The sequence below is a fragment of the Stomoxys calcitrans genome, chromosome 4, assembly GCF_963082655.1.
Source record: "Stomoxys calcitrans chromosome 4, idStoCalc2.1, whole genome shotgun sequence".
Taxonomy (NCBI): Eukaryota; Metazoa; Arthropoda; class Insecta; order Diptera; family Muscidae; genus Stomoxys; species Stomoxys calcitrans.
In genome coordinates this window covers 36,155,685-36,179,223 of record NC_081555.1, presented here as the reverse complement: position 1 = coordinate 36,179,223, position 23,539 = coordinate 36,155,685, and the positions used below count along the sequence as shown (strand labels likewise).

General features: G+C 40.9%; 1 protein-coding gene across 7 annotated transcripts in view; it reads right to left on the bottom strand.

The window, feature by feature from the left end:
* Window positions 1-23,539, bottom strand: part of LOC106084839 (uncharacterized) — a 299,433-nt gene that overhangs the window by 20,867 nt on the left and 255,027 nt on the right. For all 7 annotated transcript variants that reach the window (XM_059366723.1, XM_059366722.1, XM_059366725.1 and 4 more), the window contains one exon: window positions 6,222-6,559. In XM_059366723.1, the coding sequence (XP_059222706.1) occupies window positions 6,222-6,559 (338 nt within the window). The remainder of the gene's footprint in view (window positions 1-6,221; window positions 6,560-23,539) is intronic.

Below are 23,539 nucleotides of genomic sequence, written 5' to 3'. Positions count from 1 at the left end.
GGTTTTGATTTTGATTTGTTATCTGAAGGTGGTTGGTTGGTTGGTTACTATAAATTTAAGTTGTTGTAGAAAACTGTGTCAATTTGCTAAGGCTAATAGGTATGGGCATGATGGCTACAAAGAAGAAAATGTTTGTTCTTATTGAAACAGTGCTTGGAAATCAAAGGATGGTCGCAGATTGTTTGTTTTGTTTTTTTTTTTGGCAGATTGCAAAAATTTCTGTACAAATAGAGGGGTGCTTTCGATTACAAATAATTGTTGGTTTTACAGATAGTTTTTTTGATACTTTTCTTAGTATGGTTTGCTTGTTTCAGAGAAAAGCCTCCCTTTCTTCTTCGTTGCTGGGATGAGTTCGTATATACAGATTCTTTGATTTTGCCTGAGAATCATAACCCTTTTATAAATACAATCAAAAAACAAAAAAAGACAAAAAAAAAAAGAATTATAAGCTCAAATGATTGTTAATTTAGTAGGGAATTAAAAATAAAATTAAAAAATTATTCATTCCGGCTGTAAAACGGTTAACCTATACCACATAAGAGTTCAAATAAGACATTTGAAAAACAGTTGATTTTTTTTTTCAATTCCACATAACGAAATAAAAAATAAGCTTTAATAAAAAACAGGAAAAAACGTGTTAAGTTCGGCCGGGCCGAATCTTATATACCCTCCATCGTGGACCGCATTTGTCAAGTTATTTGAATGACTTTTTCAAATATTGGGTTGCCCAAAAAGTAATTGCGGATTTTTTAAAAGAAAGTAAATTTATTTTTAATAAAACTTAGAATGAACTATAATCAAATATACCTTTTTTACACTTTTTTTCTAAAGCAAGCTAAAAGTAACAGCCGATAACTGACAGAAGAAAGAATGTAATTACAGAGTCACAAGCTGTAAAAAAAATTGTCAACGCCGACTATATGAAAAGTCCGCAATTATTTTTTGGGCAACCCAATATATTTGAGCTATATCAAGCATTTGACCGATATGGACCGTACTTGTCATGCCGTACAACTCTTATTAAAATATCACCTCCGAAATTTTCAGACAAATCGAGTTACAATTGCGCCTTCAGGAGGATCAGAAAGTCGGTTTATATGGCAGCTATGTCAGGTTATGAACTGATTTAGACCATACTTGGTACAATTGTTGGAAGTCATACCATCAACGACATATGCAAAGTTTCAGCCAAATTGGATAAGAATTGCGCCGCCTAGGACAAAATAAGTCAAAAAAGCAGATCGATTTATATGCCGGCTATATCAGGTTATAGACTGTAGATTTACCCGATACTAGGTACAGTTGATGAAAGTCATACTAAAATGACATGCGAACAATTTCAGCCAAATTCGATAACACTCGCGGCCTCTATAGGCTCAAGAAGTCTAGTCCGGGTATCGGTTTCTATAGCAGCTATATCAGGATATGGACTGATTTAGACCATACTTGACACAGTTATTGGAAGTCATACCAAAGCGATATGCGCAAAATTTCAGCAAAATCGGATAAGAACTGCGAACTCGAGAGGCTCAAGAAGTCAAGATCCCAGATCGGTTAATATGGCAGCTATATTAGGTTATGGATTGATTTAGACCATACATATCACAGTTGTTGGATGTCATACCAAAATAATATATGCAAAATGTCAGCCAAATCGGATAAGAATGCGCCCTCTAGAAGCTCAAGAAGTCAAAACCCATGATTGATTTATATGGCAGCTATATCAAAACTTGGACCGATTTGACCCATTTCCAATCTCAACTGACCTTTACTTCTAAGAAGTATTTGTGCAAAATTTGAAGCGCCTAGCTTTATTCCTTCGAAAGTTAGCGTGATTTCGACAGACTGACGGATGGACGGACAGACGGAGGGACAATCTAGATCGACTAAAAATGTCATGACGATCAGAAATATATATTGTTTCAAACTGAATGATGAAATTTGTATACCCCTCCTATGGTGGAGGGTATAAAAATAACATTTTTCAAATAAAGCCAAACGAAACCAAGTGGCGCACAATGCCTTAGGTTATGCTAAAATTATGCTAAAAAGAGGTTGCGGATTGTAATCCACCCCATGCCACTATGGACATACACCTAAGCCAGTAATCGACTTGTTGTGCGCTCTAAAAACTAACCTCGAGAAAGAAAATTTAGGTAAGGATTTCCGTGCTACTTACAAAATCCTCAAATGTTTTCAATACCACTCACCTAAGTTGCTTCATGTCTGGTATTGTGTCCCCACCTAAGTTTTAGCCGCGAAAGCCGGACAATGACATAGGGAATGCTCCAACGTCTCACCATCTTACCCACATGTCCTACACATGTTATCACTTGCCATACTGATTTTGAACAAATGAGCACGTAGTCCTATCCAAACTTCAAACTTTACCCAAGAACATTCCACTAAGGAACAGGGGCACACTTTTCACATATCAATGACTGCAGTTCGATTCAAGTTTAAGCTCAATGATAAGGGGCTTATAGCCGAGTTCGAACGGCGTGCCGTTAGGAGGGGAAAACCACCGCTGAAAAATTTTTTTTGATAGTCTCGCCAGGATTCGTGCCCAGGCGTTTAGCATCATAGGCGGACATGCTAACCTCTGCGCTACGTTGGCCTCCCATGTAGTCCTATGTGTCTCGCTAACAAATGCTATACTGACCTCCTCCTTACTTCTTTTTAGTAATAGCCTCGTCCTCTCACGGTCCGGATCACCCCATAGGATTTTCGCCATCATACCAACCGTTTTGCTGTTCCACAATGTTACATGAGCTTTCGTGGCCCACGCCCTTAAACCGGACTGCGTCGACCCAAAAGGCTTAGGGTTAGCCAAGTTTACTGACGGCAGTTCTCTGTCCTTCACTGCAAAATCTGCCATCTGCCCTTTCATTCCCCATTAGTCCGTTATGGCTCGGCACCCAAACGATGCGGTTTGTGCCATCCTCAGGGAAGGCGTTAATCTCTTTTTTACAATGAAAGACTGTTCGTGACCTTATCGTCCTGGTTGTTAATGCCCTTATGACAATTTTACCGTCCGTAAAGATGTTCCCACTCGACGTCCTCGCGTTAGCACCACACCACTTCACCCATTCCGTAATTGCCCGGATCTCCGCCTGCAGGACCGTATTATGGTCAGGCAGTCTAAAATAGATCTCAGTCCTTGGGTTCTCAATGTAGACCCCCAGGCCTACTTTGTCCTCTGGCTTTGACCCATCCGATGACAACATGATCTTCCAGATGACAATACTAGGGTTCCGTCGGCCCAAGACTGTGCCGCTAGCAGCAGTGCCTCAAACTCGACCTCAAGTGTCGTCTCAGGTATCCGATCGGAAAACTCTTCCCTTCCTTCCAGTCTTCCTATCGTCGCCTCAATTATACCGCAATGGTGTAAGCAGCTCCCATCCACAATCCATTCTCAAATCGCCTTAAGTCTCATAACCGCAGTGGCTGCCTCACACTTAATCTGTATGTCAATGAGTCGGATATCTAGAATAGTCTACAGTGCCCTAATGGGCGTGGTCCTCATAGCTCCGCCTATGCCAAGACATAGCAGTCTACCAAACTGATGAGGCTTATGTAAGTATTGGAAGTGTCCCATTCAGAAGCGTACTAAAAAGGCTCACAGATGTTGGGCACTATTGATTGATTTCAAACTGGAAAGAGGTTTTGGACCTTACCGTTTCGGATCGTACTTAGCACGGTCATTGCAAGTCGTAACAGAAGTCCTTGTGTCCACTTACAGCCAAATCGGATGAAAACTGCGGCTTTTAGGAACTCAAGAAGTCAAGTCCGGGGATAAAATTATATGGGGGCTATATCGGTATAAAAACCGTTTCGGATCGTACTTGGCACGGGCGTTGGAAGTGCCAAGTTTCAGCCAAATCGGATGGAGACTGTGGCTTTTCGGGACTCAAGACGTCAAATCCGTGGATTGGTTTATTTCGGAGGGGAATCCTGCATGGCATGAATGTAAGAAGTCATAGGAGAAGTTTTTGTGCCAATTTTCTTCTTCTGTGCTTCTAGGGGTGCAAGAAGTCAAATCTGGGAATCGAATTAAATGAGGGGTACATCAGTTTATTGACCGATTCGGATTAAACTCGGCAGTGATGTTGGAAATAAGAACAGAAGTCCTTGTGCCAAAGGTTGGCATACAAGGTTATTGGTGCAGGTTATAGAAATACAGAAAAAATAAATTATTCGACGTCTACTTTGACAAGACCAGTGGGATATAATTCTCACTTGGTTGATGTATTGGGTTGCCCAAAAAGTAATTGTGGATTTTTCATATAGTCGGCGTTGTCAAATTTTTTCACAGCGTGTGACTCTGTAATTGCATTCTTTCTTCTGTCAGTTATCAGCTGTGACTTTTAGCTTGCTTTAGAAAAAAAGTGTAAAAAAAGTATATTTGATTAAAGTTCATTCTAAGTTTTATTAAAAATGCATTTACTTTCTTTTAAAAAATCCGCAATTACTTTTTGGGCAACCCAATAGCAACTGCTACTTAATGTCACGTGTCACGTTTTCTAGGTCTGGTGATGAGTGGCTGAGCAGACAGCATAGTTAGATGTGTGGCATGGTCCGCAAAGCCTTGAATACCCAAGCATTCCATCACCGATAAACGCAATTCGTTCGCATCCTAACTGACGGATCCGTTGGTACCATAAGTAACGCGATTAGAAAACTAGTTTGCATCCCAATGCGATTTGTTCACATTCTAACGCGAATAGGAAACTAGTTCGCATCCTTACGTGACTGGGCAACTGGTTCGCATCCTATCGCCGATTCGTTCGTATCCTTACACTGATTCGTTCGCATTTAAGCGCGACTGGGCAACTGGTTCGCATCCCAACGCTAATTCGTTCGCATCCTATTGCGATTCGTTTCATTCTTACGCGACTAGGAAACTAGTTCACATTCTAACGCGACTGGGCAACTGGTTCCCATCCTAACGCGACTAGGAAACTAATTCATATCCTAACGCGACTTGGCAAGTGGTTCGCATCCTAACGCAACTAGGAAACTAGTTCGCATTGTAACCCGAGTGGATCATTGGTTCGCATCCCAACTTGTCTGGGCAGTTGGTTCGCATTCTAACGCGACTGAGCAACTGGTTCGCATACTAACGTGATTGGGCAGTTGGTTCGCATCCCAACTCGACTGAAAAACTGGTTCGCATCCTTACGCTGATTCGTTCACATCCAAACTAGTTCGCATCCTAACGCTGATTCGTTCGCATCCTAACGCTGATTCGTTTGCATTCTGACGCAACTAGGAAACTGGTCCGCATCCTAACGCTGATTCGTTTGCATCCAACACGACTCTTTCTCATCCTAATGCGATTTGTTCGCATCTTAACGCAACTGGGAAACTAGTTCGCATCCTAACGCTGATTCGTTCGCATCCTAACGCTGATTCGTTTGCATTCTGACGCAACTAGGAAACTGGTTCGCATCCTAACGCTGATTCGTTTGCATCCAACACGACTCTTTCTCATCCTAATGCGATTTGTTCGCATCTTAACGCAACTAGGAAACTAGTTCGCATTTAATCGCGACTGGGCAACTGGTTCGAATCCTAACACGATTGGGAAACTGGTTCGCATTCTAATGCCGATTCGTTACAGCATTGGGGGAGTTATGAACACGGGACCCAGTCAGAACAAAACATTTTATCCTATCATCAAGGAGGTACGAGAGGGTTTATCGAAGATAGTGAGCCGTAAGAATTGGTGTTGTCTGTTGAACGACCCCAATATAAGAGAGAAATACTATGGAGGAATAACTACCGATGGCCTTAATGGATCCCTAGATAATTAAAGCTAGGTTGATATGAATTCCAGTGGGGAAGTTCTGTTTAAACTGTTTGCTAGTTGCATTTTTTATCATTGCCGAAAAATTGCCATAGAGTACCCCAATTAAAACTTTTAACAATCCAATGGCATACAACGTTATTGATGCAGGTTATAGAAATACAGAACAAATTAAAATAACAAAAGAATAAATAAAATTTTTTTAATAAATATCGTAACCAGTAATCTTAGTCATCCGAAGATAAATAACGAGAATTTTTTCGTTTAGGCTTGTGGCCTTTTGTTAAGTCTTTATGTGGCATAGGTTATAAGAAGCAAACATATGTGGTAAGAACAATAAATCACTACATTTTCTGATATTAGGGGTTCCACATCAAATTTGGTTATACAAATGGTTAATGATTTTAAATACCTCTGATCCTGAACTCATTTCAGCAGAAACTTTATTAAGCAGCCGGGCAAAGGTAACCTTCTTCTCCAGCTTGGGATCATTAATGGCGCGTTCCACTGTTGCGGATGTCAAAGAGCCTGTGTTTTCCGAGAAGGTTGTCTCCTTTTGATCACTCTCCGAATCAATGGTGCTGGCCAGCAAACGATTCTCCGATAATGATATCAATTCGCCCAAACTTACTTTGGGTTTGGCAGCCTGGGCAGCAGGTGAAACCAACTGTTGCAGTATCTGTTTCTTTTCGGCAGCATTTTTCTTGACTGGTGTAGAATTGTTGCGCTTCTTGCGAGGTGACGGTGAACCTGTTTTTGGTTTTGAATGGAAAAGAAAAATAAAAGAAAACAAACAGACAATTGAATATATGGGCCATTGCATTTTTTATAGTCTCATAAATAAGTTTTTCTTCATAATAAATCTAATTTTGTTATTTGTTTAATTTCGAAATCATATTTTAAACATTGAAAGGAAGAAACTAAAACAAAATGTTTTTTTCAAAAGAGTTTTTAGTTTTCTATTCTTGTGTTAGACATAGGACAGAAATGCTGATTTTTTTTTCAAACTAATGCAGTTAGTTGGTATAACGGTTTAACTATTTAGCCAGTCTAAGGTTTTTATGGTGCTAAGCCAGGTCCAAATATTTTAAAAATAACTACATTTTGCTAAGGAACTTAAAGAAAATGAAATTTGACATGCACATTATCAGGATGGTGAGTTATCATCTTTGGAAAAGAGGAATGCTTCGTGTTGTAAATGAGTAGAAATGGGACTCAATGTGCCACATTTCATCGAAATCGGATGAAAAATGAGCAATTAATTGCCTCAAAACTTTATATAGGGAGATCGGTCTATATAGCTGCTATATAACGGGTGATGAAGGATGTGCTGGGTGCCAGAGCATAAGGACATAGCAGGAAACGAGAAAGCGAATATGCTAGTGAGGCCCCCTGCCTCACTGCACTGAATCTGCCGTTGGTGTCGGTAACAGACGTGTATCCCCCTCTCTCGAGTTCTTCTGTATGCTTGAGGTGCGATACAAGGAGAGATGGTTGAATCGCTGGAATAACGCGGTAGGTTGTCAGCAGACGAAAAAATTTTGGGATGAACTATCGAAACGTAATATATGCGAACTATTATTCTTGGAGAAGATGAAGTACACATTTAACACGCGTGGGCATCAGAAATGATGATATTTGTCGTTGGTGTCATAGCACTGACGTTTAAGTTCCAGTTTGTCGCAGTAGAAGTACTTATATCTTTCTTCTTTGATACACTAGAGGATCTAAGAGGAATAAGACCAGTCAGACTCAAGGACTTCTTGCTGGCGTTCAAATGGTATGGTAGAGGAGTAAGAGTTCAATGTGAACTTTGCGGCTGATAGGGAGAGAAGATTGAGGTGATATCAAAACAATGTTTTGGTATTACCCTCTCCAACCTAACCTATGCCATTGCTCGGTTTTCGCGGTCAATAAAATTCGGCCCTTAGTTGGAGACACAATACCAGATATGAACCGACATAAGGTTGTGGTATGGAAAATAATTAGTAAATTGCACGGAGTTCCTGTCGTTGATTTTTTTTCGAGTATTGGCGGCATGGTGCAGATTAATATCGGCACCCTCTTTACACTCTAACGTAACCTAAGATTCTTTACAAACAGGCGTCACAACGGTCGGTCTTGATTAAAAAATAATGTCTGTTACCATTGACTAACTGCTAAAATCGGCAATTATTGTTATGAGAAAAGTCTCTCTTGTAAATGGTCTTAAAAAACTTGAGCAATCAGGGTATACCCCGAACCCCTCAGTCATTTTTGGCTACGTAACCGTGACTAATCCGAAGAAATGCGCCAGGCTGTTCAACCGTCAATTTATTGTGCATCCCGAAAGTGACAGGGCAACGAAGAATGCCATTCGCCGTACACGTGATCTGCGAGCCTATGGACAGCCATTACAAATTACCGAGGGCGAAGTTACGAATGTCATCCGTGGCGCCAGATCATTCAAGGCGCTGGGCTCCGACGAAATCTCTACACAATGACGCTGAAGAATCTGGATTTACCTGGAGTTAAGTACCTTACCACTGTCCTCAACCTGTATTTGAACACGCTTATATTTCCCGATGTCTGGAAAATGGTCAGAGTTATCCCGCTACTGAAGCCTGGAAAGAACCCGAGTTTGGGGGAGTTCTACAGACCGATCTCCCTTCTCTCACCAGTAGTAAAGTCATTACCTCTCCCGAGCCTCGTAGAAGAATTTCCATTCGTCGAGCATCAACATGGAATCCGAAGACTGCATAGCACAACTACAACTTTGCATGTCATCATTGCACAAATTTGCAGTGGCTTCAATCAGCTCACGCCATGTGATAGGACGGTCTTTGTGGCACTGGACCCATCGAAGGCATTTGACACAGTCAGCCATGCCAAACTATTAGAGAACATGGCCAGCCAGGCCTTAAACGCTGGGTCGCGAATTATCTGTGTGGTCGCCAGTCACTTGTGGAATTTAGGGATAAAAAGTCGAAGCACCGTAGTGTGAAACAGGGAGTTTCCCAAGGCGGGGTGATATATTCGACACTATTTAACCTCTACCTCTATCCCCTCCAGACAGCACAGAGATTGTATCGTTTGTGGACGATTGAACGAAATACGTTCTCCAGGGATTTGATGGCTGACTGGCTGTCAGAGAAGAAGTTTATGCCAATCGTAGGTATGACATTATATCTTAGCCATTCCGCCACTTCTTTAATTGCAGGGATCTTCGCTTCATACACACTGCAGTGGTCGGGTAACCTTCTCGATATGACCAGTTCTAGATCTTTAGAGTACACCCCAAAACCCACCTGGTCGTCTAGTTCCAGAGGCATTAGATGTAGCATTAAATTCAGTGCATCATGTGGTGTCGTCCTCAGTGCGGCTGGGATGCACACACAAGCCATCCTTTGGATCCGGTTAAGTATTGAGCAATAGGTGGACTATTGAAGCGCCGTCCACCAGACCACCACAACATATAGCATTATAGGTCTGACAACTGCTGTATATACCCAATGCATGCCATGCGGTCTAAACCCCCAACTTTTGCCAATGGCTCTCTTGCAGGTGTATGGGGCAAGAGTTACCCTTCTTTCCATTTCCAAAATGTTGGATTTGAAGTTTAATTTCCTGTCCAGCAAAACACCCAAATATTTGGCACTTTCTGTAAATGGAACTTTCTCTCCTCCCAAGCAGACAGGTGCCACTGTAGGAAACTTGTATCTCCTGCTGAAAAGAACTACTTCGGTCTTGCATGGATTTATACCTAGACCACTTTCGGTAGCCCACTTCGCTGTTACAGGTAGAGCTTCCTGAATTATATCTCTACAGTGCGGGGAAACTATCACCTAATCGCAATTGCCACGTCGTTAGCATACGCGACTACTTTTACACCTTTTTCTTCCAGAGACAATATTAAATTGTCGATGGCTATACTTCAAAGTAGAGGAGACAGTACACCTCCTTGAGGTGTTCCTCTGCTGACCCCTCTTTTAAGAACCGCAGATCCCAAGACTGCCGTAATGCATCTTTAAGTAAGTTATTAATAAACTATCTTATAATAGAGTTGATGCCTAGAAACTCCAACTCCTTCATGATTGATGTCGGTTTTACATTATTTAAAGCACCTTCAATGTCAAGAAATGCTACCATTGTATATTCCTTGATAGCGAGAGAACCCTCTACGTAACCGACTAGGTCGTGAAAGGCTGTTTCAGTGGATTTGCTTTTACTATATGCATGCTGCTGCTGCGTCGGGCAATCTCTAGGGATCCTTGCCCTAAAATATGTTTCTATCAACCACTCCAGAGTCTTCAGCACAAAGCATGACTGACTAATAAAACCAAAGTCTTTAGCCTTCGTGTGGAGGATTTCCTGCTTTCGGAATGAAAATGACCTTCGTGTCCCTCCATCCCACAGGTATATATGACATTCTAATACCAGCAGAGTATATCTCCCTAAGCCAGGGAATCAGTCTATCAGACACAGCTTGTAATTCAACTGGTGATACATCATCAGGGCCTGGCGACTTAAAGGAGTCGAAACTTCTTATCACCCAAAGGATTTTCGGCTCAGACACTATTTTCCTAATAACCTCTGACAAATTCATACCAGTGATAATTTCCTCTGGCGCTACGTTGTCCGTTGGAGAATTTACCGGCAAATGTATATCAACGTGTAGACATTGACCATACATTCTCTGACTTTTGAATATACCCCATTGACGAATGCATATCAGTGACAAACTCTTCTGGCGCCACGTTGTCCGTTGGAGAATTTCCCGGGAATTGTGAATCAATTTAGTGTAGTGTTTTCTCACTAGAAATTGTCCTTACATTCTCTGACTTCTGAATATACCCCACCGTAGTAGATCTCGAGGACAGAATCTTCCTTAGCCTAGAGGCCTCAGATGTATGCTCCACAGTGCAGCGGAATTTACTCAGGATGTGTTCTGAGCCTTTCTCAGCTCGCCCTTATATATTGTCTTAGCTCAGCCTTTTAGATTTCCCAGTCGTATGGTACTCTTGTGGCTTTTGCTCTGTTGAAGAGTTTTCTGCAGTTCTTCCTTAGACCAATCAGCTATGGGGTCCACCATGGCGGTCGCTGTTTGCCCCTTGGCTTGGCACTGGGACATGCTGACACAAGCGAGTCATTTGGGGCCTTTGTGATCCGCTTAACCATTATTTCTATATCCTCTGTAGTTTTCACTTCCTTTTCTGGTCTAGAAGGGATAGACGTGCAGAATTTGTGCCGAAACTTATTACAATAGGCCTTTCTTCTGTTTAGCCGAGGGACCACTTCTGCAGTATTTTCTCAAAAGCTGAAACTAATATAAGGATGATCAGAGAAGCTGTGGTCATCCAACACATTCCAGTCGCTTATATCATCCGATACAAAGGTAATATCTAGTATCTCCTCCCTGTTCCCGGTAATAAAGGTCGGTTAATCCCTTTTATTACAAACCTGATACTAATATGACGATGGTCAGAGAAGCTGTGGTCATGCAACACATCCCAGTCGCTTATATCTTCCGATACAAAGATAATATCTAGTATCTCCTCCATGTTCCCGGTAATAAAGGTTGGTTTATCCCTTTTATTACAAATCGCCAGATTGCTACTTATAATGTATTCGATTGACATCCGAACTTCCCCGTATCTGGTGATGTGCATTAGCATCACTTCCTACAATGAGGCTCATCTTTTCAACAGAAGCGGCTTCAACCAGCGACTAAGGATTGAAGGCGGCATCTCTGAATCCTGTCATGTCATATGTAGAGAAGCCAGCCAGTAATGAGACTTGTTTATTGTAAGGCTGGTTACTACTGAATCTTCAGTGCTTAGTGAAGGAAGAAGAAAAACATTTAGACTATTGTTTGCAAGAATATAGTCTCCGTGTCTCCCATTGCGAAATAAGAAATGTTGAACGGTTCTGTTAATTTTTTTTTTTTTTTTAGTAAATGCTATGGTTTTCTCTTTTCGAATTTCATCAAATATTCATCTCAAACATATTTTTGACATTTATTACTATGCAGATTTCTGAATAGAAAAAAAGAATGATTCCATATGCAAAAAGTTCTTATAATGTGGAAAATTGCATATTTTTTCCGTACCCATACATACCAAATAACTCTTTGATCTCATAATTTTGGCAACAGTGTTTCGTTTTGATGTGTTTAACTCTTGGCTAAAACTTCCATAAAAGTTTACTTTAAGATAAACGATATAATCTGCTGTTTCTACAACAAACCTTTTACGGAATATGTCATACAACAACATCAACACTAAAGCATTCCTCTTATGAACTATTTTAAACCATTTGCAATAAATATTTGCTCTACAAACATGCCTACAAAAAAAACTTTGAAAAAAATCAACAAATTCAACATGCCAAATTAATAATTAAAAAATAAAAAATAAAAAAGAAAAATATATTCCAATTGCATACACATTCAATAACACAGATACATATGTAGTTAGACAACATAACACACACTGACACATATTCATAATACAATACGATAAAAATTTTGTTAGTTTTTTGTTTTTGGTTTTGTATATTAAAGTTTAAAATCGCCCACCAGCAGCCACAAAAGTATTCCGTAAACATTTTACTTAGTATTTGTTGTTGTATAGATTCATTTCAAAATAAGATAAAGTCCATTAATTATTAAATTTATTGAAAATATTTTTGTGTTTTTTTTTCTTCTGTTTTGTTAGTTTTCATAAAATATTCTCTTTCTTCAAAATGTTTTTTTTTTTTTTAAACTTTGCTTGAATTGTTTATTATTCATGTGCATGTTGAAGCAAAAATTTGTTAATAAAAATATTTCTTTGTTTCTTTTTGGGTATTATTTCTTTTCTATTTACAAAATGCTTTATTTGTCTAATATGTAACTCGGGGAGGGAAAAAGCAATACTCTATAGTTTTCAAAAAATGTTGTAAAATTTTATACATTTTCTTTATACATGTTTTTGTGGGTAAGGGGGAAAGTTTGTAATACTCGCAGCTAAGAGTCCATTGTAAAACAAAAATGTTTAAAAATTTAGGAATTGTCGATATTGTTTTGGGTTGGTGGGTAGTGTTTATTTCATGGAGAATGCAAAAAATACAGGAAATTGGTTCATGTTGGGGACCTTACTTGTTGTTTAATATCAAAACCTTATATTTACTTATTTCAATGAAATTTGTTGATATTTTATATATAAAAATCAATTTGTGTTTATTTGTTTGTTTGTGTGTTCCTTATAGACTCAGAAACGGCTGAATCGATTTTCTTGATATTTCACATATGGTGCCTAATGATCGCGTGGTGAAAATAGGATATTACATTTTTTGATATCTGAAGGGGGAGCGGACCCTCCCCCTTACCCTAATTTTCAGAAACGCCAGATCTTGGAGATGGGTGGTGCGATTTACGCGAAATTTTGTGTGCTCTCATATAGTACACTAAAAAAAAAATTTTGGTATCCAAATTTCGGATGGGATACCTAGGGGGAGGGAGGCGCCCCATCCTAAAACCTACCAAATGTATATTTAGACCAATCACGGGAATATGGGACTCAAATAAAAGGTATTTAGGATAAAAAAACGTATCTGATATCCAATTGTCGGACCAAGCGCTAGGGAGACCAACACAAGCCACAAAACACCCCTAAATCGGACATATTTACCGACCATGGCAATATGGGACTCAAATGAAAGGTATTTGCGAGTAGAGTACGAATCTGATATCCAAATGTGAGACCACGTTTCTGGGGGTCCACTCCCTCCCCAAAATACCCCACAAATAGGACTTATTTACTGACCATGGGAATATGGGGCTCAAATTAAATGGTTTTCAGTGTAGAATTCGAATCTGATATCGAAATATGAGACCAAGTGTTTGGGGGGCCGCCTCTCCCCAAAAACCTCCCGCAAAGGGGACACATTTACGACCATAGCAACATGGGTCTCCAATGAAAGGTATTTGGGAGTAAATCACAAATCTGATATCAATATTCGGGAAAATTGTCTATGGGGCCATCCCACCCCCACAACACCACCCAACCCCCAAAACACCCCTAAATCGGACATATTCAGATCATAGCAATATGGAACTCAATAGAAAGGTATTTGCGAGTAGAATACGAATCTGATATCCAAATGTGGGACCTCGTTTCCGGGGGGGGGGGGGTGGATGGTGGACCCCTTCCCCAAAACATCCCCGAAACAGGACTTTTTTACTGACCATGGGAATATGGGCTAAATTAAAAGGTATTTGAGTGTAGAATTAGTATCTGATATCCAAATATAGGACCAAGTGTTTGGGGGGCCGCCTCTCCCCAAAAACATTCCCCATAGGGGACAAATTTACGAACATAGCCATATGGGGCTCAAATGAAAGGTCTTTGGGAAAAGTGTCTACAGGGCCACCCTACCCCCACAACACCACCCAAATAGTAAGTATTTGCTGACTTTTGCAATATGAAGCTCAAATAAGAGGGTTTTAAGAGTAGAACACGAATCCGATATATATTGGGTTGCCCAAAAAGTAATGCGGATTTTTCATATAGTCGGCGTTGACAAATTTTTTCACAGCTTGTGACTCTGTAATTGCATTTTTTCTTTTGTCAGTTATCAGCTGTGACTTTTAGCTTGCTTTAGAAAAAACGTGAAAAAAAAGTGTATTTGATTAAAGTTCATTCAAAGTTTTTTTAAAAATGCATTTACTTTCTTTTAAAAAATCCGCAATTACTTTTTGGGCAACCTAATATTTTCAAGGACAACTCACTGAGTGGCCGCCCATACCTTAAAACAACCCCCAAGCCGGTAATGTTTGCCAACTATGGAAATATGCGGCTCAAATTAAAAGCATTTGGGGGTAGACCACGTATCTGATATCAACATTAGGGACCAACTGTCTAGGGGACGTCCCACCACCATAACAACCCCCAAATAGGATGTATTTACTCACCAAAACAATTTGGGTCTAAAAGAGAGTGGAGCTCGATGTTCATAGTTTTTAGGGCTGATACCCCAATCCGGACATATTTGCTGACTTTTGCAATAAGGAGTTTAAATGAGATTAGCAAACGAATTTGATATCCAATTTTGAGGCCAATAGCAATATGGGGTTCAAATAAATGATATATAGATATATGAGAATAGAGCACGTTGCTGATATATTTTCAGGGCTTAGTGTTTTGGGGGACCATCCCAATCCCCAAAACACCCCTAAATCGGGCGTATTAACCGACCATGTCAATGTGGAGCTAGAATACAAGGTATTGGGGGCTAGAGCAAGAATTTATACCCAATTTTGTGACCAATTTTCTGCGGGGGGTACCCCTTTCCCAAAATACCCCACAAACAACTAATGTTTTACTGATCAACGCAATATGGGGCTCAAATAAAGGTATTTGGGAGTAGTATACGAATTTGATATCCAAATGTAGGACCAAAACACCCCCCAAAGGGTAAAAATTTTTCGACCATGCCAATATGTGGCTCAAATGAAAGGTATTTGAGATTAGAAAACGAATTGGATAACCTATTTTGGGACCATGTGTTTGGGGGACGCCTCATCGTGTAAACTCCCCCTTAAAGCTATGACAATATGAGGTTTCAATAACTGGTATTTGAGAGAAGAGCACGATGTTGTGTAGGTTGGTCTGGAAGGAAACATAGGCTATATAATTTTGTGATATCAGAAGGGAGGCGGACTCTCCCCCTTACCCCGAAGGTACTACCCAAAAATAAAAGTGGAACGATCGAGGCAATATGGGGCTCAAATGAAAGGAATTCAAGAATAGAGTACGATTTTCATAATAATTTCAAAAAGTTGGGTCCAAGTACCTAGGGGGCCAACCCAGTCCCAAAACCCCTTAAAATAGGTTTATTTGACAATCACGACAATATGGGACTCAAATGAAAGGTATTCGGGAGTATATTACGAATATGGTCAGAAAGTAGGAATAGGCTTTATAATTTATTGATAACTGAAGGGGGCGGACCCTCCACCGTTACTCCAAAACACCACCCAAAATCAAAAGTGGACCGACCAATATGGGTATCAAATGAAAAGTATGCGGGAGTAGATAACGAATCTGGCATACAAATTCATGGTGAAGTGTATGGGGTCATCCCACCCAAACAAAAACGCCCAAAATGGGCACATTAGCCAATCTCGGATATATGGGACTCGGTTTGTTTTTTCTGTATAGACTGCAAAACGGCAGAACCGATTTTCTCGAAATTTTCGCATGTTGTGTAGGTTGGTTTGGAAGGAAACATAGGCTATGTAATTTTTCGGTATCGGAAGGGGGACGAACCCTTCCTCTTATGTCAAAATAATAACCAAAAATCAAAAGTAGACCGATCGGGACAATATAGGTATCAAATGAAAGGTATTAGAGAGTAGAATACGAATATGGTATTAAAGTTTGAGTCGAAGTACCCATCGGGCCGCCCCAACCCCAAAAACTCACCCAAACTGACATATTGGACGTTCATTTCAATATGGGGCTCAAATGAATTCCGGAGTAGATTTCGGATCTGGCATACAAAATCAGATCAAAGTATAGGGGGTCCCACCACCCCTCATAAACGCAATTAGACCCATTATGACTATATGATACTTGGCTGAAACGATTTTCTTAAAAACTTTCATAGATTGTGTACGTTTGTCTGGAAGGAAACATAGGCTATATCGGGTGGAGGCGGACCCTCCCTCTTACCCTTAAAACGCCACCCATATCCGAAAGTGGTACTATGGGCACAATAGGGGTATCAAATGAAAAGTATTGGAGACCAGAAAACAAATATGGTATTAAAATTTGGGTCCAAGTACCCAGCGGGCCCTCCCAACACCAAAACTACTCCAAGCAGATATATTCAAAGTTCATGTCAATATGGGACTCAAACGAAAGGTATTAGGTAGTAGATTATAAATATGGCATAAAACATTAGGTCCAAGTAATGGGAGGTCGCCCATCCCCAAATACCACCCAAATGGGCATATTAGCCTATCATGACTATATGACACTCAAATGAAAGGTATTGGGGAGTAGATTACGAATATGACATTAGAATTTGCGTTCAAGTGCCACCTAGACGCTTTTCCTCCTAAAGATACGTCAAATGGGTTATTTGACCCATTGTGACAATATGGGACTCAAGTGAAAGGTATTTGAGAGTAGAAAACGAATTTAATATCCAATTTTGGAGCCAAGTGTTTTGAGGTACGCCCTAAAGCCCCCCCCTAAACTGAACTTCATTTCCGTTGAGAATAAAGAACGAATTTGATATCTAATTTCAGTGCAAAGTGCCGGTGGCCGCCCCAACCCCAAAACACCCTCCAAACGTTTTATATTTACCGGCCATGGAAATATGGGGCTCAGATTAAAGGAATTTGGAAGTGCAGCACGAATTTGATATCCACATTTGAATCAAAATGTCTGAGTTGCCATCCCTCCTCTAATGAGAGCATTACCCTAAGGAAGAACATTACCACCAGGAACCGAGAAGAAGCAAATTTTCACACATTAATGAGTGCTTTCCGATTCGAATTCAAACTCAATGGCCAGGGACCCTTTTTTATAGCCGAGTCCGAACGACATCCTACAGTGCGACAATTCTTTGCGGATAATTTTTTAAATGACCTTGCGTGGCATTGTGCCTCGGAAATGTCGCCAACATTAAGGGGAGATAAACACCGCTTTGTCCGATATTCTCGCCAGGATTCGAACGCGTTCAGCGTCATAGGCTACAATGGCCCATTCAGGGCGAAGTGTGCCCACCCTAAAAAGATATTAGAGAGTTAAAGAAGGCGCAGCGGAGCGTGCCCGGTTCGGCTGGTACTCATATATTATTGTCGCCGAAATTTGGGACAGTGAGTTGTGTTAAGGTCTTCGATAACCTTCTTTAATTTAGTCTAGATCGGTTCGGATTTGAATATAGCTGCCATGTAGACCGATCTCTCGATTTAAGGTTTTGGGGCCATAAAAGACGCATTTATTGTCCGATGTCGCCGAAATTTGAGACAGTGAGTTAGGTAAGGCTCTTCGACATTTTTCTGCAACTTGGCCTAAATCGGCCCAGATTTGGACATAGCTGTCATATAGCCCGATCTCTCGATTTAAGGTTTTGGGGCCATAGAAGGGGCATTCATTTTCCGATGTCGAGGAAATTTGAAACAGTGACTTGGGTTCAGCCCTTTGATATGTTTCTGCAATATGGCACAGATCGCTCCAGATTTGGATATAGCTGCCATATAGACCGTTCTTTCGATTTAAGGTCTTTCGCCCATAAAAGGTGAATTTTTTGTCTGATTTTGCCAAAATTTGGGATGGTGAGTTGTATTGGACCCTTCGACATCCGTCTTTAATTTGGCCCAGATCGGTCCAGATTTGGATATAGCTGTTATATAGACCTATTCGCCGATTTTGGGTCTTAGGCCTATAAAAGCCACATTTATTATACGATTTTGCAGAAATTTGGGACAGTGAGTTGTTTTAGGCCCTTCAACATCCTTCTTCAATTTGGCCCAGATCCGTCCAGATTTGGATATAGCTGCCATATAAACCGATCCGCCGATTTAGGGTCTTGGGCCTATAAAAGCCACATTTTTTATCCAATTTTGCTGAAATTTGGGACAGTGAGTTGTGTTAATCACTTCGATATTCTTCTTCAATTCGGCCCAGATCGGTCCAGATTTGGATATAGCTGTCATATAGACCGGTTTCTCGATTTAAGGTTTTGGGCCCATAAAAGGTGCATTTATTATCCGATGTCGTCGAAATTTGGGACAGTGAGTTGTGTTTGGCCCTTCGACATCCTTTTTCAATTTGGTCTAGATCGGTCCAGTTTTGAATATAGCTGACATATAGACCGATCTCTCGACTTACGGTTTTCGGTCAATAAAAGACGCATTTATTGTCCGATTTCGTTCAAATTCGGGACAGTGAGTTGTGTTAGGCTCTTCGACATTTTTCTGCAACTCGGCCCAAATCGGTCCAGATTTGGATATAGCTGCCATATAGACCGATCTCTCGATTTAGGGTTTTGGGCCCATAAAAGGGGAATTTATTGTCCGATGTCGGCGAAATTTGGGACATTGGGTTGTGTTTGGCCCTTCGACATCCTTTGCTGGATGTCTTGCTGTCATATAGACCGATCTCTTGATTTTAAGTCTTGGCCCCATAAAAGACGCATTTATTATCCGATTTCACTGAAATTTTACCTTAACATCTATCCTTACTTTCTACATGAAATAAACATTACCTTACCTTATTAATATCGATATTCCTTTTTGCCAATTTGGAAAATTTCAGGAGACGGACTCTCTTTTTTCCATATATAGGACGTATATATTGTGTGTGAGGTAAAAGTAGTAGCCGGTTATAACATGGGGTTTTCTACCAAGTTTTGGGATACGTTAAGCAAGTGCCAAAGCTCTATTGATTTGTACAGGGTTAGGTGCAAAAATGTTGTTGATACAATAGTTGATTGCCTTAAATATATATATACGAGTATCTCAACAGTGTTAGTGGCCAGGGAGTATTTTGGGGGGAGGTCTACTTAATCAAGCGGGGTTATTTGCTGGTGCACTGTGGTGTTTTTGGTTGTTGTCACAAATATAATTGTACAGGGGAATAAAGCACTGGAGAGAGGAGAGTAAAATACATATAAGAGAGGAATGATGTTTCTTTTGTCAATATTAGCCAGCGAAGTCTTAGTTTAGGAAATGTTAATCACCCAGGGGATAAAAAAGAAAAAATTTATGTTTCTGTCTCATAGACTATGGAACAGGAACTCAATAAGTTCCGTTGACTTCTATTGAAGATTTTGGCGTCAAATGTAAAATTTTGCGGAAATTTTCAGTTTAAGATTTCTGGTAATCCTGGCATTATAGTAATAGAGAGTATTATGGAGAGCACTGCAAAAAATATTTTTGTGAACTTTTTAAGACTCAAGCGGCTTATTGAAGGGGTTTTTTCAGTCCCTTCTCACAAAGAACCTCCTTTTAAATGGGATTCTAGCATTTGTTCGGCTAGAATTTCGGATGGAATATTTTTGAAAATGCTGTATCTACCTTTGGCAAAAACACGAACTTTTTAAGTTTTGCTGGAATTCATGTCGTACTTTTTACGAGTCGGTGCATGAAAGTTACATTAAACTTCATTTTAGACGAATTGTCTCCTAAGAAGAAATGCTCTCCATCAAATTTCACTAGAAGTCTCAAAACAGACCATACACGTGGGAAGGAAAATAAAACATAAAAACTCATATGAGCCCTGTTTATCTTACGGCTCCTTATTTTAACCGCAAGGCAGTGGGAAAAAATTGAAAAGAAAAAACTAGTAAACAAATATGCCGTGTGAGAACGGTTAGAGCTAGCTGAGGTGCTAGGGAGGTCGTGAGCAAAATTTCAAGGCCTTAGGTTGTGCGGACGCCTTTTGTCAGGTCCCAAAAGTTGGTCACCTTGGTATTTCGAGAAGTTGTTGGGGCTGCCAAATTTAAGTTTGTGGTCGGATTTCCAAATTTTTTTTGGTGGATGATCCTTAAAAATCAAAAAAACGAACAAAGGTATGTTAGTAGTTTTTCCTTAAGTTAAAATAAACTCTGCCCGATTTTTTTTTACAAAAATCCCCAAAATACACCTTTCGAGCAAAAATGGTTTCAAAATTGGCGTTTTTTAGTAAACTTGCTGAATTTTTGTTTGGCCCGTTGGGGAGAGCGGACGTTTTTATTTATTATGCTCCGCAAGTATTTTTTGTAACTCGTAATAGGTCATTATTTTTGGAAGAAAAATTAAAGTCACTCAAGGATAATTACGATATTATCATCCATTAGGCGGTTGACGTCTGTTTCCAGTGGAACAGCAGATCTAGAGCCCGGGAGTATGCTTAGAATGGACTCCAAAGACTCAACAGCTGGGGTGATGGTATCAGGTCGTAGCATGTTGTCTGCAACTGAAACCTCGACTGGTGGAGCGGCTGCTCCAGGCTCCACTATCCGACAGACAACTGGTCAGCAGTGGCTTTTGAAGAAGACACCTGGTTTGAGTCTCAAGGACAATGCCGAACCTATTCTATCTTCGCATGCCCATAATTTGCCTAGGACATCGGCATTCCCCGGCAAACCAATGCGCTTTTTAAGAGTTTGGTATAATAGAAGGCATATCGCTCTCAACTTTATTGAGAGGCTTGGGGCGAATGATCCTAAGACTCTCACTTGTAGGGTAAGAGACTCCCTAAATTGGGCTCGGCGATTCGCTGTACAGGCCACTCCAAAGACTATACGTCTAGATTCGGAAACTGCACCGCAGTCAGCCAAAAGTCTCCGGTAACCAAGAGGGCATCCCATGCCTCAAAGAAGTAGGGCGAATAATAGTAAGACGGGTCCATGAACCCTTGCTAAAGTCGCTAGGGACAGTTTGGTAGTCTAAGTTGTCGGCAAGGGAGAAGGACATGGCTGCATATCTAGGAATAATTGGAGTAGGATAGTCAATGGACAGTCATCAGTATACTCCGATTCTTGCGGAATTTTCTGGGTCTCCTCCTCCTTTGTGACGATAGAGGCTGGTGTTGTTGCCTTCGGGGATCAACGCTCAATTGAAATGTATCGCTGTGCGCTATAAAAGATTGGAAGGATCTGGTCTGGTGCAACATTAGATTTAGTCAAGAAGAAAGATATTCCTTCTCGACCAATGGCGCATGCTTGGATACCAAGGATTCAAGTATGGATTCCTGAATCCATACTTGGAAGACTAAGGGAATGTAATCTCAATCTTTCAACGATCAATCTTCCAGTCGGTCGAAGATTGGTAGATTAGATGAGGCGGATGGTGATCGAAGACACGCAGTATTCGTACTAGACTTCGGCTGTCTCGCAGACCTCAACAAGTCTGAAGAGGTTGATCCTACGGATTCAACAAGTTGAAATTGATGGTCTATAGAAGCGGAGGGGCTGGGGAATCAGGAGACGACTCAACAGTTATTGTTGAGCAACGCCGTGAGGAACTATCGATGACATCGCTAAGGTCTAGCGGATTGCAGGAGACTGAAAATCACCCTGCCACAATCAAGACAGGAGTCGAAGGCATCGAAATGGGACCCCACAAGCCCTGGGTGGGTGGATCATTCGGTTGGACTGGCCTCAAGGTGTGCGCCGGCGGGGAAGCATGGAACTCAAAAAGTACTTCCACAGCAGCGGTTAGTGAAGCATCTAAGGAGGAATTGTCCACCACACCGCAAGTGTCCCGTGTCCTGAGGAAGAGTGGTTCCACTGCTTTCTCACCTGCCCCTGGATGCGTACGGAAGTTCATCTTGACCAAATCTAACGAATCTTGTGAGGAATCAGAACAGGAGGCTAACGCAACAGTGGTGGAAGTTCCGAATCCTGATTATGGTCCGGTTTCTGCAGAAAAATCTCCACTAAAAGTCTCCCTGATGGCAGGGGGATTTGACGTTGTTCTTATCCAGGCACTATGGGTGCGTGAAGGAATGGGGATTTAAACTACTCAATGGTACAGGGAATAAGAGACGCATAGCCTGTATTTTTGCAAAGAGTAGTCAAAATGTTTGTACGAAGTGATGCTAATGCACATCACCAGATATGGGGTGATGGTTCGGATGTCAACGAAAGGGGTGACTGCTTATCGAATATATTATAAGTGGCGATCTGCCGATTTGTAATAAAGGGGATAAACCGACCTTTATTACCAGGAACAGACAGGATATACTGGATATTACCTTTGTATCGGAAGATATAAGCGCAAGAATATGCGACTGGGAAGTGTTGGATGACCACAGCTTCTCTGATCATCGTTATATTAGTTTCAGTCTTGGAGAAAATACTGAAGTAGTGGTCCATGGGCTAAACAAAAGAAAGGCGGATTGGCATAAATTTCGTCACAAATTCTGCACGTCTATCCCTTCTAGACCAGAAAAGGAAGTGGAACCTGTGCAGGATATAGACGTAATGGGCAAGCGGATCACGAAAGCCCTGAATGATTCGCTTGTGTCAGCATCTCCTATTCCCAAGCCAAGGGGACTGCAGAGCTGGTTGGTCTAAGGAAGGACTGCAGAAAACTCTTCAACAGAGCAAAAGCCACAAGTGTATCAAACGATTGGGACTTCTATAAGGCTGAGCTAAGAAAATATAAGGGCGAGCTAAGAGCGGGGCAGAACAAATCCTGGGTGGAATTCTGTAGCTCCCTGGTGTATATATCTTAGACCTCTAGGCTAAGGAAGATTCTGTCCTCGAGACCTATTATGGTGGGGTATATTCAGAAGTCAGAAAACGTTTGGATAATGTCCAGTGAGGAAACACTAGAAATACTCCTTGATACACATTTTCCGGGAAATTCTGCAGCGGACAACATGGCGCCAAAAAAGGTTGTCACTGGTATGAAATTCGTCGGAGGCCATTAAGGAAATTGTGTCTGAGCCGAAAATCCTTTGGGCGATTAGAAGTTTCGACTCCGTTTCTTTCGTAAGTTAGTTTATTAATAACTTGCTTACTAAAAGATACATTACGGCAGGCTTGGAATCTGTGGATCTAAAAAGATGGGTCAGTAGAGGAACACCTCAAAGAGGTGTACTGTCTCCTTTACTTTGAAATGGAGTCTTTAAAAATATATCGTTATCTCTGACAGAAAAAGGTGTAAAAGTGGTCGTGTACGCTGATGACATGGCTATCGCGGTTAGGGTAAAATTTCCCAGCACTCTAAGAGATATACTTCAGGAAACTCTATGCGCAGCAGCTAAG